Here is a 17,659-nt window from a genome sequence, read left to right as displayed (position 1 = left end):
GGCAGAACGGGGTGTGTTGAATACGCCTTGTCGTTCATTTAGGTGACGTGGAGTGTATTTGTGATGACTAGAGCGCAGCCAGACAAAAGGTGCTTTGGACATTTTAAATAAGAGTACGCATTACCCACAATCTCTTGATCGGAATAATGCCAACAGAGTGCCAAGTGTCTGGAAGAGCACTTGTAATATCCATCATATAATTGTGGTTCGTTGTAACCACTCTTCTTTGTTGGTTCATGATTTTTTTTCCCTCATATGTGTATACTCTGTCTTCTGTCCAAGTCAAATTTACCCATAGGGACAATAAAGTATCCATCCATCCCTCCCTCTCTCTGTACAATTCTTTGGTATTAAATAAGCAGTTCCCTAAATCCACAGAAAGACGAAACATTTTAATTAAATCTCGTTCAGATGGTCATCAATTAATATGAATTTACTCTCACTTCAGAGTAAGTAAGTGGTATTTGTTATGGTTTTAGTAAAGTGCATGGTCAGTTGAATACACTTTTAAATGTGCGAGCTCACATTTTATTCAAATCTAATTTGCATATCGCTGCCATCATTTCCTCTTTGTTTTACAGTGCCGCCAGCGACTACAGGAAGAGGAGGAAGTCGGAGCCGTCGGGTTCGGCCCATACCCATTCGAACCAGGTTAAAACCGCAACGTCCCCTAAGCCTTTGGACAACTACAAAGCCAGCACCCTTAAGAAACCTCTTATCCGGTCCTCACCGTCATCACCCTCCAGACCTAAAGGTACACACAAACACAACTTTAACTCCTGTTTACTGGCCAGTCCTCTCTCTCTCTCTCTCTCTCTCTCTCTCCAGCTAGCTCTCTCGTCTGTCTCTCTCATCTGTCTCTCTCTCCTACACAACGTTGCTACACATGCACCCTTGTATTCTGTAAAACGTGGCCGGCGTTATTAACATTATAATCACAGTGAGGCAGCATCTCTTCTCGTGCTGTTCAGAGGGCATAATCCAGTTCAAAACGCAGTAAACTGGCAGACAAGGGTATTTGTGGACAACGTCGGAGATAGTCTAGGTTGACCAAAGAGTTATTGATGTGTTGATGTGTTGGTGGAATAATGTGCAGTGCATTCATGTCTTTCTCTCATTAATAATGTCGGAGGAAACCTGAACACAAAAGATGATGTCGTCTGTTAGACTTTTATTCATTTGTTTGTAGTGTGTTGTTGAAGTGCAATGCCTTTGGACTTTCCCGCTTGAGATTCCCTTTCTTGGCTCTTTTCACTCTCTAATCTCTCCCCCCTTTTCTCTGGGTGCTCTTTTTTAATGTGCTCTCCTCCCTCTTCTCTCTTACCACGCTGCTCTGTGTTGGACATCTAAAAGGTGGGGATGCATGCAACATGTACTCACCCCAGTTGACCTCTCCAGATCCGTATCTGCGCCCCTATCTGTCCCCAGATTCCTCTGATGCTATCCACCACCAGGAGGAGAACAGCCAGGAGGGCAGCTCCTCCTCCAAACAGTCAATCTGTTTTAAGAACGACTGGCAGACAAAGCACCAGGACACTGAGACTTGGAGCAGTGCAGAGGATGCACCGCCCTCACCCGGCAAGATCAGGTCTCGCAGCTGCGATGACCTTTTGAATGACGGACATCCTAGTTCAGGCGGGCACAACGCCACCCGGTCAGAGAGTGCTGGGTCACTGGTGTGCGATGGAGGTCCCTCAGGTCAGGCTGGCCGCCCCTTGTCTACCCGTTCCTTGCCCCGTCCCCACCGGCGACGGGCTCACGATTCGCCTGGCTTTCTCCAGCTCTACCGTAAAATGCACCACATCGACCGTGCCCAGCTCATTTCATCCGAAGTCATCCGCTCAGTCCGTGCCCGTATCCTGGAGTTAGAGCGGCAGCCACATTTGCACCAGCATCGCCTCTCTCCTTGGACACCATCGTGGGGCGTGGAGTTGCCACGTGATGTGGTACCAACACGAATCTCTGAATATGAGCGTCTTATTCAGAAGTCCAAATCTATGCCCAACTTGGGGGACAGCGAGGTGCCATCAGGCACCACGACACCTGGTGGTTCATCATCTCGAGCTAGCAGTGGTGGTGGTGGCACACCCAGTTTTCCAAAACGCCGATTCTCCATAGAGTCTTTGCTAGAGGAAGACAACAACGGAAACAATGGAGTGGTGCCACACACCATGGATCGCCTGCATCAAGCTCGGAGCCCCCCAGAGGGCCAGCCTCGCATTGGGCCAGAGCCCCACCATGGGCGGCCATTTGCTGCTCCTCATGGTCTTCTGCAAGGCCAGCGAGCCAACCCAGAGTACTCTGACAGTGAACAAGACGCTGCTGCATCAGACCTCAGTGACTTCATCCAGGTGGAGGGCTCCTCGTTCTGTAGCGAGAGTGACTTTGACCATTGCTCACTCACGTCCTCTGAGAGCTTGTATGGCTCCTCTATGCTACACCACCAACACCTTCGTCACCATCATCATCATCATCACCACCATCACCACCACCCTGCTCACCAGAGTTTAGGCCAAAGCCAGGGCTACCAACACCGCCACCTAATAAGCTCCTGTAAGGGCCGCTGCCCAGCCTCCTATACTCGCTTCACCACCATGCTGCGGCATGAGAGGGAGCGGGCACGTCAGGAACGCCAGAGACCTCCACCACAGACCCGTAGCAGCCTTTCCCAAAACAAGACCTCACAGTCCCAGCAAGCAATGTCCAAGCTGGCCTTCCTTGTCAGCCCGGTGCCTTTCCGTAGAAAAAAGGGCTCACCGCCTACCTCAAGAAGGAGCAGTTGTGGTGGTCGAGGCAGCCGACCCAAGTCTAAAGAGGCCATCTATGAGGCACTAGATGCGGCATTGAGAGATATATATGAGCACATCCGAGCAGAGCGAGGCCACAGGGGCTCGAGGGCACCTGACGACAGCATTTTGCGGAGAATACTGGCAGAGCTCCTTCCTGATGTGCCTGAGCGAAGCTCCTCGTTGCGGGGGAGGATAATGTGTCGGCAAGGGGGTCACTCCTCATCTTCTCTGTATCCGGATGGGAGCTCCACAGAGTTCAGCTCGTATCGACGGGACACTTCCACACCTCAGCTACAGTCACCACGGCTACAGTCGCCAATCAGTGCCTGTTATGGACACCATTCAGACGCCTCAAACAATAATGATTACGGAGAGGAGCGGGGCAGCGGAAATGCTCTCTGCTACTCAGGTGGAAAAAACACAGCACACACATATGATATGTGCACATATGAAAGTCCTCATATGGCCAGCGAGCCACAGCGATGCTCGTACTGTGCCTAAACACATAGCCACCCACACACACTTAGTCATAAACACAGACAAACACATACTGTGCACATATACAGGTATACACACTTTGCATGCTTTTCATATAGCACATGGATGTACGTATGGCACACTTGCAACCCATCTGTCCTTGTTAAGTAATTGGCTTCATTTCTACACCTCCTGTGCCCACCCGCCTGTCCCTCTCAGTGGTCTGCTGTAAACATTTGCATGTCATTCAAGGGAGCCTGTTTTTATTGTCCTTGTGAGAGTGAATAATTGTGAAAATGTGTATGTACTTTTTTTATGGATTAAATTTTATTTTCTAAATGATTGTTTTTATTTGCTGTCAGTCATCATATCATCCTTCTATCATTTTCCTCCCCTTCCTTTTGTGTCAGTTCTTTGTATGGTCATTATTGGAAATGACTTTTGGTTATATACATTTCTTTGGAATGCTTTCCCATTCTTTATCCTTAGTGTACTTGCGCATTTTCCTGTGCTGCGCTGTGGCACAACTTCCAGCCATGTGTTTTTCCTATGCAGTGGAAATAAAATGCGATTTAGTTTCCTTATTTTTTTTTCTTTAAAAACTTTTTGCCCCCAGCTCTCAAGTCCTTCATCTCCCCGTCAGAAACGGCATCGTCACCCTACTACCACTCAGCCTCATCCCAAAGCCGTGTCTGTCCGTGTAGGCATGTGAAATGGCGGTGGTCGCCATGGTAACTCCTCTGACCTTTGTCAATCTGTCTCTGCAAATCACAGATCAGGATGTCTCCAGGGGTTACTCCACCATGGATGGACGCCACACCCCCCAGAACAGAAGAGCCACCCCGGACCGAGAGGTAAAGAGCAGGACCGAGGCTCTGCTTTGGCCTTTACTAAGCCTTGCATGCTTGTTTACTTGATACGAGCCCACAAAAGAGAAGAAAAACCACCTTGGTTCAGTTTTATGTGTGAAGATTTACTCCCAGATGATAACGTGGTGATCTTATTTTTCCTTTTGAAAACTGTAAATGGGCTCATTTCTGTAGCTCCGCTCCCCACAGAACGATACAGCTGGGTTTTATGTGACACCTGATAAACGCTCGCCGGCGTTCTTTCTCCCACTTTCATCTCCTAGGTCTCCCATAAACAGATGACACAACTCATTCTGTTCTCTCTCCTCCATCAGAAACAGCCTGCGAGAGCCATTTATGATTTTAAGGCACAAACGGCTAAGTGAGTACAGTACATGCAAAGCACGTATGTAAGGATCTGCAGAGCATGAATGTCTAAATCCGTGTGCGTAACCCCTCACCCGCCACATTATCCAACATCCTTTGAGAATGGTACGAGCTCACTGTCTGCACCATCTCTCTGTCGTTGCCTTGTGCAAGATTTTGGGCTCAAATCGCTTTTTATGTTCTAAAAAAAAAGTCACGATACTCCAACATAGATGGCTGGGATAGTTTACTGTGACATGTGTTGGACAGAGTGCATGAACAAAAACAAGAGTTCAGTCACCACAACGTCATGCTTTGTTTGGCTGCCACTGCTGATGTTGTTTCAGTGTAGTGTGCTCTGCCGCTCCGCTCACGTCTTTACTTCAGAGCGGCGGCGCCGTATGAGGATTTTATACATCTCTTGTTTCAGGGAGCTGACGTTCAAAAAGGGGGATGCAGTAAACATCATCCGGCAGATAGACAACAACTGGTATGAGGGCGAGCACCGCGGGCGAGTGGGGATATTCCCCATTTCATATGTAGAGGTATGTGTTCATGGGTGGGAGGGTGGGCATTTTGTGCTGTATTGGAGTGCAATGCCACTTTTCCGCTACATGGTACCGGCTCGACTCGACTTGCTTCCGTGTCGTTTTCCATTACCGACCATGGCGTGGATTTTCGGTTCTCCGTTTTTTTTCCAATTGCAAACTGTACTCCATTTTGACCGCTTCGGTATATCAAAGTGCCGGCTGATATCCGCGTTTCTCTGACCAATCAGAGGTCTGCATTAATTTTGGTACCCGCTCCAGTTTTTTTGGAACCAGGTGGTACCAGAAAAAGTGGTAACAGTTACCAAAAGTTTCCAGTAATGGAAAACTAAAAAAGGGCAAGTCGAGTTGAGCCGGTACCATGTAGTGGAAAAGGGGCATAAGTGATGTTTACTTTGTTTGTCCTTCTTTTAAACACAGACACTCTCGCACACACACACATGGGTTTAGTCTAATTTTCCCAACATGCAGTTCAACACAGGTCCCCGCCGGGACAACTCGGTTGTCATCTAATATTACCTTGCATTCACAGAAGATGCCAGCCACAGAAAAGCAGCAGCCAGTCAGGCCTCCTCCACCAGCACACGTCAGAGAGATCGGAGAGGCAGTGGCCCGCTACAACTTCAATGCCGACACAAACGTGGAGCTTTCTCTCAGAAAGGTAGTCTGGGTGGTGTTTGTGTAGGGGTTTTTTTTTTTTTCCCAAAACACATTTATCATACACTTTCCCGGTTTAATGTACGACACTTGTGGTGTAAATTTGTAACATCATGTTTTAGGGTTTCATGGATTAGCCCGGTGCTGTGTCACACTTTAAAAAATATGTGCGGGTCTGTTCGTTGACCTGGGCATGTGTGTGTGTATGTCCATCTGCAGGGCGAACGAGTGATCCTGATAAGGCAGGTGGATCAGAACTGGTATGAAGGGAAGATCCCAGATACCACCAAGCAGGGCATTTTCCCTGTCTCCTATGTGGACGTTGTCAAGCGCTCCCCCTCCAAGAGCTCCGCCCACCATGTAGATCCTCATGGGTACCCTGGAAACAGGACACCAGGCTCTACACCCACCAAGGTAGCGGGGTAGAAATTTACCCATTTAATTAGCAGTTAATTTGATTATCATTTTTAGGGGAATATTGGGCATGTTTTTTTATTTATATATTTTTACTTGCAGGGAGCATTAAAATATTTTCTAGAAAATTCATAAACCCATCATAAATGAAAACACTGGTGTGTTTTACTCCATTATTTAACCATTAAAGAGGTTTTGCAGCCACAAAATACAGATGAAAATTGTGTTAAAGCTACACTATACCAGCTTGGCGCAGTAGTGCCTCTGGTTGGATACAGGCGGTACCACTGCAGTGGCATAAAATAGCAAAGGTTACTGTATAGCACCTACTGGGGATTCAATACACCAAATAGTCTTGCTGCTAGAGCCTCAAGTGAGTGGTCTGGTACAACCAGCCCTCTCGTAGTCTTCAAGTTTCATTGCTGGCTCAACACAAAAGAGGGAAATAAAAATATTTATGCAAGAACAGGATACATGTGCACATACCACATGTATTTTTGGTCTCACGATATTGTCAGTAACAAAGAGTGCTGTCATGCACCAAGTAAGGACAAGCACTAATGCGTCATGGGTAATTCTGAATAGTTTTATATTTGGCAGCAGACAACAAGTCGACACGGCACAGTGGTTAGCGCGGTCGCCTCACAGCAAGAAGGTCCGGGGTTCAAACCCTGGGGTTGTCCTCTGTGTGGAGTTTGCATGTTCTCCCCGTGTCTGCATGGGATTCCTCCGGGTGCTCCTGTTTCCTCCCACAGTCCAAAGACATGTAGGACAGGTGAATCGACCGTACTAAATTGTCCCTAGGTGTGAATGTGTCGGCCCTGTGATGGACTGGCGGCCTGTCCAGGGTGTCTCCCCGCCTGCCACCCCAATGACTGCTGGGATAGGCTCCAGCATCCCGCGACCCGAATTCGGATAAGCAGCTTGGATAATGGATGGATGGACAGCAAGTAGACATTCCGGTGTCAAACCTTCATTACTGTGTGCCGCTGCAGCCTTGTGATGTATATTATTAATCCTAAGGAAGTGCCTCTCGCAGCAAACCAGTGCTGCTACTGTGCCATGCTCGCATAGTGTAGCGCTGAGCCGTCTCGTGTAACCAGCCCAAATAGGAGTGAATCAATGTGGTCAACAATTATGGAGATACTTATGTAGGCAATATTTTTAAATATGTATTAGCATTTACGATTTTAGTATACACAAGTCACATATTGAATAATTCAACACAATAAACCCCTCTCCCGACATTCCTAGATCCTCAAGGAGAAATACAGATTAAAGAAATAATGAAATTGCATACAACTAAATTGAAGACACAAAAAAAACCACTGCTATTCCATTTTAAGCTTTTCTCTCTATTCAGTATGTTGGATTGTTGGGAAGCAAGAGTAGGTATGGGAAATGTTGATTGTATCAGTGTTTGTATGAAGAACTGTCTGAGTAGCGATATTATTTAGTCAGTTGTGCCTAACAGGGATAGTGTAGCACGAGTTCATGGCTCATCTAAACTACTGACCATAATATATGTAGTGTTTAGTGTCAAGTCTCACTTTGAGACACACATACCCATGACACCTCCCTCCCTCTCCACTTCAATTTTGTATGTCCTCTCTCTCTTCCTTCTCACATTACCTTCTGTAGCCTTCCTACAATGCTCCTCCACCCTCTGTTACCCATCACCTCTCCTCCCCCAACACCGGTATGAAAATGGTGCACCTGCAAGCTGTCACCAACGAGTGGCTCTCCCTAACTCTGGACCCTACCATTGCCACTGCCGGCCCCTTGCTCACACCCACCCCCATACCACCGACGCCTCCCCCGCTTCCTGCTTCTCTCATTCCTTTCCTAGAAGCTCAGGAAACTAAGGTGGCCCCACCCACACCTTCTCTAAGAGGCTTCACCCCACCACCTCAAACATTGTCCAGAAAATCAACCCCCACGTTTAAACAGGCGACACTAAAAACAGACCCCTCCCCGACTGTCCCGCATTTCTCCTCACCCCCACCTCTCCAGCCGCCTCCCCATGCCCGCTCTCATGGGCCCGGCTCCTCACTCAAGTATCTTAGTGGGGCAGGAATAAGTGAAAATGAAACAACCGAGGCATTACACCTGGAGGAGATGGAGCGTTTCTGCCATACAGAGCCGAAGATGACAACTCTTCCCACGGGAGTTTCACAGTTGTGCAGATCGTCTTTACAAGCAGATGAGCGAAGCCAAACCCCCAAATCTAAGCAGCAAGCGGAAGATCCTTATGACCTGCTGTTGTCTATGATTCTGGACGGTCATACCGGTGCAGACAACGGTGAGGCGATGAGGTTGCCTGTAGCAGAGCTCCCACATACACACGTGACCGGCGAATCCCAAAGCAGGGTTATTCCAGAGGCAAGGCCTCATTACCCAGCAATGAGCCCCCCCGCCACGGCACCTCCCCGTGAATCAGGGAGCAGTTTTCAGCTCGAGCTGGAATTTCACAAGCCCGTATCAGTCGAACCGATGTCTTTCGCTTGGGAGGGGCAACTGAAAACAGTTGATGAGGAGCCAAAGGAGTCTCACAGGCTGCCGTCTGTGAAAGGGATAGGATATCCCGAGTTGTTCATAGAGGAAGAAGAACCTATAGAAGAAGAAAATACTATAATGTCTAATGAGAGGCTGAATGTGCAGGTAGAGCATGCTGTGTGGACTGAACCTTTTGGATTTTGAAGAGCAGGCGTGCTCATTTTTAACCCTCATGTTCTGTTCACTAACCAGCAGCTTTGGATTTCATAGCAATAAAACTGTAAAATGTATTAAAAAATACCCAGTATATACCCAGTATATCTTATATTCATTTGTTATTGATAATGTTCACAAGATTTGTGGTTAATAGTTATCTAAAGGAAAACGATCACAATTTTCCCACATTTTTTCCATGTGTGTCTTGTAGGAATAACACCGAAACGCAAAGTGGTGCAGAAAAGTGTCTTCCAGTGATGTGACAGGAAGACAGTGAAGACTTACTTCCTATTTTTTTTATTTATTTATTTGATTCCCGCCCCTTTTGTCCCCAACTGTATCCATCCAATTATCCCACACTTCCGAGCCGTCCCGGTCACTGCTCCACCCCCCTCTGCCGATCCGGGGAGGGCTGCGGACTACCACATGCCTCCTCCCATACATGTGGAGCCGCCAGCCGCTTCTTTTCACCGGACCGTGAGGAGTTTCACCAGGGGGACGTAGCGTGTGGGAGGATCACGCTATTCCCTCTCCCCCCCAAACAGGCGCCCCGACAGACCAGAGGAGGTGCTAGTGCAGCGACCAGGACACATACCCACATCCAGCTTCCCACCCGCAGACACGGACAATTGTGTTCGCAGGGACGCCCGACAAAGCCGGAGGTAACACAGGGATTCCAACTGGCGATCCCCGTGTTGGCAGGCAACGGAATAGACCGCTATGCCACCCGGACACTTCCTAATTTTTTTAACGGGGTGCATTGAATAAGAGAATTTTAGTATGAACACTCCACACAGCCTATATGAGAAAATGCGTGTAACAGCGCCGTATAGTGTTGTTATTTGCATACAGCCTATCGGCAAAACAGGAAGTGCATTTTTACATTAAGAGATAGTCTGCACTGATGGATGCTTTTCTGCACAATTTCAGTATCTTTTCAGAGACGCACAGATGACTGCTCAGTGTTATGGCTGCTTACGGTGTGTTATCCCTACAGCATACACATATATAGAGAGAGAGATAATGTAGAAAATCAGGATTGTTTCCCTTTAAAACAGATCATTTTGACCTGAACAGAATGCAAGGGTTAACAAATATTGCAGAAGTTACTCTCAGGTGGACAGTGTTGCTTTTTTTATCACTGGTGGGCGCAGCCGCCATTCACTCAGGTGAGATTCAGATTCCCATTAAAGATTTAGATTATTGATTCGGTTCAGGATTGATGTGTGTCATTGCTTCCGTAGGGTGACATCATTCCGATCTCGTCAATACGACTTCCTCCCATTGGCCTCCTCTCACCCTCCACACCGCCTCCCTCCTCACCACCGTCCTCCTCTTCTTTTTCCCACTCACAACAGCCTGACGCCCTCCCCCACCCTTCTCCCCCTCCTGTCTATCCTCCTCCGCTACTTGCAACCACCTCTCCTCCCCTCACCACTTCACCGCTACCGCAGTCACATGTTACACCAGATCCCCCCCTCCTGAACTCTTCTTCAACTCCTGGCTCTCACCAGTCTTCTGCCACTCCCCCCGTTTCCCCTTCCCCGAGCTCTCCGTGTCCTCTCCAAATCCTAATGGGGGCTGACTCAGAACCATCCCCTCCTCCCCCATCCTTCTCCTCCTCTCCTACCCTTTCCAATCTACCCTCACCTCCAACCAAACCCAGTCCAGAGCCTAGGTCTTCCAAAGTCAAGGTAATACTGCTGATGAAACTCTGGAATGATGGTAGTAGTGGTGATGATGATGATGATGATGATGATGACAATAATGATAGAGGTGGCGTGGGTATCATCTTACCATGATAATGGCTCTTTTTAAGTTCTAACCATGCTTATTGTGCTGTCTCATGTTCACTGACATTGGTGGAAGTGACGAACCCGGGTTTGTGTCCGTGTGTGTTAACAAGGCTGTGTAGGGCTATGCTAAGAGCATGTTTGTTCATCTGAGTGACTCCCCCTATGTAGGAAAGGAAGTTGGTGTGTACCCAAGTACATGGGGACTTGTGTTAATATTGCCAGCTAGAGTGCGTTTTTGGCAGCATGACACACGCTAACATGCTCGTGTGTGAGTGTTCAAGATAGCTGACTCAGTCAAGTGAAGCTTACACGTGTGTTACCTCTGGTTCTTTCAGCCGTCTTTTAAGCAGGATCTGGCGGTTGATGGTAAACCTCCTCGTAGCCCCATCATGACCAGGAGGTCCTTTTTGTCGTCCATTACAGGTCGAAGGGTAGGGGGGCGTGTCCTCATCACCCTGTGCTGTAACCTTACTAGCTGTGCAGGAAGTGACACAGACTTCTAATACTTATACCTGACTGGTTAAACCACATCATTAAGATGCATGCTGTATTTTATTTTTTTTATTTATTCCCTAACTACAATGCATTTCAGAAGAGACTTGTAGGCTCGATTGTGTGATTGGTCGATTTTTGTCTGTGCAATATGACTGCATCAGTCCATTAGTCTCCACAAACCTTTAAAGTAAACCCTGCAAATACTACATTTAAACACATCACCGCTCTCTCCCTCTCTCTCCTTTGTCCTCCTCCTTTTGTGTTTCCCAGCGATTTGTCCAGGATGCCCTCCATGGTGGCGGAGACCCGTAAGTCCACCTTGTCATGATAACCATAATCATCCATCCCTTCATTATCCAAACCGCTTATCCTGCTCTCAGGGTCGCGGGGATGCTGGAGGCCTATCCCAGCAGTCATTGGGTGGATGCGGGGAGACACCCTGGACAGGCCGCCAGGCCACCACAGGGCCCATCATTGTCATTTCCACATAATTGTTAATGTCATTGCACAACTAAATGCTTCCTCTTTGTGGATGACTGTACTAGCTAATATTTATAACTGCAAAAAGATTTTGTTTACTTTATAAAATGAATAATTTGGGTGAGCTCACTTGCACCAAAAAAAATCCCACTTGTATTAGAACTGCAGCTTACATGTTTAAACACAGAAATATTGGGGTGAAAAGGAGAGAATAAGTAAACATTTGCATTCTTCCCATTACAACATCAACCAGTTTCCAAAACAATAAGACACATAGGGGCAGTATAGAAGATCTTAGGGCAGTTAACACATTTTTGCAGCTATCTGCGCCTGCCAGCATCCCAGATCGTTTAAAATCTATTAATGACAAGTATGATCTCTGATGGCTCTCTGCTTAAACTATCATTAAACAAGTAGCTGTGGTAATGTGGTTGAAGCTGCATGACCTCCCTGGGGTATTCTTGTTTTACCATCACAGGTATCAAGCTCTGTATAACTACCTGCCCCGTAATGAGGACGAGCTGGAGCTGAAGGAGGGCGACATTGTTGATGTGATGGAGAAGTGCGATGATGGCTGGTTTGTTGGTAAGTGGCGGAAACAGTCCACATACCCTGTCATGTTGAAAACAAAAAATTTTTTTTTACATTTCCCTGTGTTTCAAATCCTTTTAAAGAATTTAAGCATTGCTTTGTGTTACTCCGTGGAGAAAGTTGGTAAATGTGAAAAAATACTTGGGTCACTAGAGGGTGCTGTTGACCCACAACACATTTTAACACGATACTGTATGTCTGTGAATGTTCTCATTCAATACACATACTGTATGTTGGGGAAGTTAATAGGGAGGGTGGTGGGATTGATTCAAACGCAACGTGTTGCAGTGCAGTAGTGTCAAGGCCATCCTGTGCTGCTGCAGCAACTGTGGATGCTTTGTTTGCAGGTTAAACTCACAGCATCATTTCAAAAGATCGACTTTTCACTGTTCTGCTTTATGATAACGCTATATTGTGGCATCTAAGCAGAGCCGGCCCAAGGCTTTATGGGGCCCGAAGCAGAATTTGATTTGGGGCCTCGCCCACCCCCCACGCTAAACCCACCTCCCACCACCGACAATATTATTTCCATGCTCGATCGTTACCATACCATTGTCATGACTTACTACTGTGCTGGAAAGTCTTGAAATAAACCAGCAGACAGTGTATTTACCAAACAAGTTAACTATTTTAATTGCTTTTGAACTGTGCAAAAGTACAGAACAGTACCTTTATCCTGCTGTTTTTTGTCCTCCTCTTTCGCTTCTCTGCGCCAGACGGATAAACCCTTTTAGGCGACATACTGCCGCGATGTACTTGCTTACAGTTATAATGCGCATGAACCTGACCCCAGCTATGACATAGGCAGCGGAAATGATTAAACCAGTAGCATTAATTTGTCAGTCTGTTAACAACATGATATCAAAATATTTAGTTTTTGTTTTTTGGTGATTACTACTGATATATCACACACACAAAAATATGTATATTTATCAACCTGTCATGTTTGACATTTCAAGCGCTCTTGGGCCCCCCCCCCCCCCAAGCGACCACTTAGTTCGTTTATGCCTTGGGCCGGCTCTGCATCCAAGATATGTTTACATTTGCTGCTGCCTACCAAGGCCTGTTTGCGCAGTGGGGAGTGGATATGTCATCATGTGTTGATTTAATATTAAGGGTCCTGACATTTTTTTTATCTTGAAGAAACTTCTAACAACAGTACTGACCTTCTGCATTTTCACGCTTTTGGTTTGTCAAGGGACCTCTCGACGGAGCAAGCTCTTTGGGACCTTTCCAGGAAACTATGTGAAGCAGCTATCATGATGATACCAGGACCCCGTCAACCCTGCCGGTCTCCTCTCTGACGCCAACCATCAACCCCCAGCACAGTTTCCAAAAAAAGGGTCAACCAAGACCTTTTGCACATATACTTGTGTGTAGCATGCCAGCTCCACACAGCGAGAAGAATATTTAGCTGCAACTAGCCACCTTTACGGGAGACTTATTTGATAAATATAATTCCTCTTTTTCCTCGATCCTGGAGCGCCCAAACATTATACTGCAGTCCGTGACCTTTAACCTTAAGAGGCTAAGGATCCAGAACGAAGACGGCAATCACTCAATCATAGCAAAGTGAATAGCGCCCTCCTGTCTTTTTATTTAACCAACTTCCTTGGACAAGAATAGAAGTGAATAGACATTCTAAGGCAATACTTGGGGGTTTAGTAACTTTAGTCACTGCCCAGTTTACCTGTACACATGTGGTTGCCTCAACAATCTTTTTGTCCATTATAACAAATTCAACACTTGTTACATTTCCACGCCGGATTGCAGGTGACTCCCAAAGGGTATTTATTAAGCAAGGAGGGTATTTGAAGAGCAGTATTCTTCGGCCATTTCATGTATACACACGCGCGTTTAGCGTAACAACTAGTTGCAGCACATTAAGGGCATCGCAATCACGCAACTGACACCCGGCAGAAGGTCACTGACGTGGATGTCGGTTTACTGCAGTTTAACTCGTGCTTCTGTTACCCCACGGTATTGAAGACCAGATAATGAAATTGGAGCCTCTTTTGTCTCTCCGTAAAATTGTTACTTACGGTGCATTTTAACTTGCGGCACTCGCCGCCCGTGCAGGTACGTCGGCTCTGCCGGTGTAAGATTTGAAAGTGAAAAAGTAGAACCTGTTGGCTTGTGTTTTCCGTCATCTTACTAGCATTAATGCACTTTGATTAACCTTTTAACCGTACAGTACACAATTAAAGGATTCCACGTGAAATTTTAATGGTAAGATGAGCCCGTCCCGGGTGTTCGGAGGCAGCGCTAACCCTGTGGTAGAACTGTGTAAGGAAAGTTTCCCACTTTTTATGTCTGATATTTATTAGCGGATGCGTGCCGACTAAAGTGTAAGAAAATTAGTCCGTCCGGAAAAAATGCAAGTTCTAGAATGGATGGAGCAAAACTCTTTTCTGACTCCGTGTACTTTTATTTTGATTTTATTTTTTTCCATTGAAGTGGCTTAAGTTGAAGTGTACTTGTAAAATACGTCAACGGTAGCGAACCCACATTTGACTGAAGCTGTTTTTAATTTGTAAGAGGTATTCCTCTCCCGTTGCGAGTGGATGACTTCACATGACGCAGTAGTAAATGGTCGATAATGAATTGCCAGATGTTATATTGTTTAATTTTGAGTTTATTTAAAGTGAGATTCGGATTGGATGCATTTTATTGAGCAGTGCGGTCGTGTTACTGGGTGTTTTCCAATAGACGGTGACGGCATCCTGTCACTGGCCAGGCCGAGTGTGTAGATTATCACTAAGATCATATGTATTGTTATAACATTTGGAGCCTATGTCACCTTGGCGTTTCATGTTCAGTGAGTATAATTTACAAGTTGTTTTTTTGCCTTTCACTTGTCTTCACATAGACGATGGACACTGACAATGAAGCAATTGTTAAAGCACCTTAATATATTTTTGTTTGTTCATTCTTTGGTTTCTTCACATCGTCACCCCATCATCCAGTTTCCTTTGGTGTGAGTGCACTGTGTGTGTGTCTGTGTGTGTCTATGGTGTTTTTGTAAGCCTTTTGTATGAGAGTCAAATAACGGCCAACCTTCAGTTCTTTATAAAGTCTGCTTTTTCACTCCCACCATCATGATTGGTTTCCTCTTCTTTGTTCACATGTTTGAAGGACATCGTCAGTGGTGCTTATTTCCGCTCCTCGAAGGCTGCCGGAGGCCTTGTTATCCTGGTTCTCCCAGGCCCATGGTTGCATCGTATCAGTGGTGTGGTTTAGATCAAGCAAATAACAGCTATATGCTATGTCACATATGTATAAGCAACACGGCGGTGGTGACCGAGTAGGGTCGACCGACTGCTGCCACACATCTACATCACCTATTTTACAAGGCTCAGCGTTTTCGGGTTTTTATTTTTCAAAGCCATCCAGCATGCTGAATTTCGCCACAAGAGGACACTGTTACATAACCTCACACGAACAGGAACAACTTTTGGATCAGTGGAAACATAAAATCTGGGTGAAAATCAGTTTAAAAATCTGGGTATTTTTCGGTGAAAATGGGTAAAAACCGAAAACGCTGAGCCTTGCCTATGTAACAGTATATAGACCTCATCTATGATGCAAAAAAGCCATTTATGCAAACTTCATGGAAATATTTTCTGCATCACTTAGTAAAAAAGTGTTTGGAAGTGTGAACCTAATTATGAACTGTAGTGTTCAATCGTAAGCCTCTTGTATGTCTTTGATGCTGTAGAAACAGGCTCGGGTGGAGACGCTGGATTTCTCGAGGATCCGCGGGCTCCTGCTACGCCTTTACGTGTTTGGGGAAATGTACAAGGGGGTACGAGTGCAAATCCCAACGCTCACTCATGTCATGAAATCAAACGGGAGTCAACGCATACTCTTGGACTCTTGAGAATTTCTATAATCTCTTTTGTTTGATAATTTTATGGGGCAATATTGCTAATAAAATCAAGCTGATGTTTGATATATTTTCCCTTTGTTTCTATTGAGACGTTTATACAGTTTGTTTTATCATGTGGTGTAAAATCGAGCTCAGTAGAAAGCGGCCCACAGCAGCAGCGGTAGAAGATACCACTGATGGGATGTATTTGACAAATGGAGAAACTTCTACACCCGGTTAACAGACATCTGTATCTTAATCCACTATTTGCAGTGTAGGCGAAGTTGAGGTACATACCAGCTAATGACTAGTCCATACATGAGCCAGCTATGCAGATGACTACACCTTTACATTTGCAGGTGTGGGTAATGGAGGAAGAAATGCACAAGTGTTTTTGGATACAATCCATCGGACATCTAATCTAAATCTATTGCCACTTTTCCACTGCATGGTACTGGCTCAACCCGACTCGACTCGCTTTACTTTTTGGGATCTCGTTTTCCACTGCAGACAGTATTGCCCCACTGGTCATTTGTGGGCGTGTTGACTAGTTTGTGTGTTGTTTTTATTTATATTTAAATAAATATATTTATATTTTATTTATTTGTAATGGTATTTTCACGTCACCTTTTAGTATTGGCTCAGCTCACTTGGGCCCTCAATGGAGGTGGTGCCAACAAAAAGTACCTGGTACCAGGTACTATCCCTAACCTTTGCCCAATGGAAAACCAAAAAAAGCGAGTTGAGTCGGTACCATGTAGTGGAAAAGGGGCATATGTCTATCTGTCTCTTATTTGTCTGTCTGTATTTCTCTCTATGTCTATCTATCCATCCATATAAACCATTGTGGCTCTGCTGCAGACAAGTTTGGAGTCGGCTCCGTGGTACTTTACCATAGACACTCCTTTAATTGTGTGGAGGTTGCCTTCTGTGGTACTTTACCATAGACACTCCCTTAATTGTGTGGAGGTTGCCTTGTTTCAAACTAAGCTCCTCCATATGACAACTATGGAAATGAACCATGACTCAGGAGCCCTTGAATATAGCTACTCCCCAGAAAAAGCTTTTGCCTTTCTTCAGTGATGGATGCTGAAAAGTAAGACTGGGTGATCGTTGTTGGTGTCCGGATGTTTTACCTGGCCCTTTCCCCCCCACTTATACACAGCGGAAAAGGGCTCCTTCCTGTGGAGCGAGGGAAGGCCTGTTAAACAGCATGTTGATTAGCCTGCCTTGTTAATCGGGCTTTCTCAAAGTGCTCTCGTGGAAACGCGGACGCCTGTTCGGTGATGTTTCTGATTTCGCTTTCCTTGGACCTGGGGGAGATGAGGTAAGAAAAAAATAGCTCTTGTAAACTGGAACTACAGCAATGCACATCTAACTGCAGCTATAAACAAACAGCAACAACAACAAAAACTGGTTGACTGACGGAGAAATGGAAAAAGCGGAAGGTGTGTTTTAAGAGGCCTAGGAACCCCAAACAGACACAATTCCTGGTATCAACGATGAGAATTAGAGGAGGTGTTGTGAAAAGTTTAGCCTGGAGGAGACTGGGACTGTTAACGGTTCAATCTCAGATCCCATAAAGAGAGAGGGAGAGAGGGAGAGCCTGGGTCTCATC

At 46.0% G+C, this 17,659-nt stretch overlaps 1 protein-coding gene across 1 annotated transcript in view; it reads left to right on the top strand.

The window, feature by feature from the left end:
* Positions 1 to 16,109, top strand: part of sorbs2a (sorbin and SH3 domain containing 2a) — a 71,760-nt gene extending 55,651 nt beyond the window's left edge. Inside the window, exons 17-26 of the mRNA XM_056279502.1 lie at positions 582 to 754; positions 1,354 to 3,198; positions 4,041 to 4,120; positions 4,399 to 4,496; positions 4,911 to 5,025; positions 5,561 to 5,698; positions 5,905 to 6,099; positions 11,373 to 11,410; positions 12,061 to 12,167; positions 13,372 to 16,109. Coding sequence (XP_056135477.1) covers positions 582 to 754; positions 1,354 to 3,198; positions 4,041 to 4,120; positions 4,399 to 4,496; positions 4,911 to 5,025; positions 5,561 to 5,698; positions 5,905 to 6,099; positions 11,373 to 11,410; positions 12,061 to 12,167; positions 13,372 to 13,436 — 2,854 coding nt within the window. The 3' untranslated portion in view covers positions 13,437 to 16,109. The remainder of the gene's footprint in view (positions 1 to 581; positions 755 to 1,353; positions 3,199 to 4,040; positions 4,121 to 4,398; positions 4,497 to 4,910; positions 5,026 to 5,560; positions 5,699 to 5,904; positions 6,100 to 11,372; positions 11,411 to 12,060; positions 12,168 to 13,371) is intronic.
* The last annotated feature ends 1,550 nt before the right edge of the window (positions 16,110 to 17,659 follow it).

Source organism: Lampris incognitus, chromosome 5 (genome assembly GCF_029633865.1).
Source record: "Lampris incognitus isolate fLamInc1 chromosome 5, fLamInc1.hap2, whole genome shotgun sequence".
Taxonomy (NCBI): Eukaryota; Metazoa; Chordata; class Actinopteri; order Lampriformes; family Lampridae; genus Lampris; species Lampris incognitus.
The sequence above is the reverse complement of the archived record's forward strand: the minus strand, read 5'-3'. Positions and strand labels throughout refer to the sequence as shown.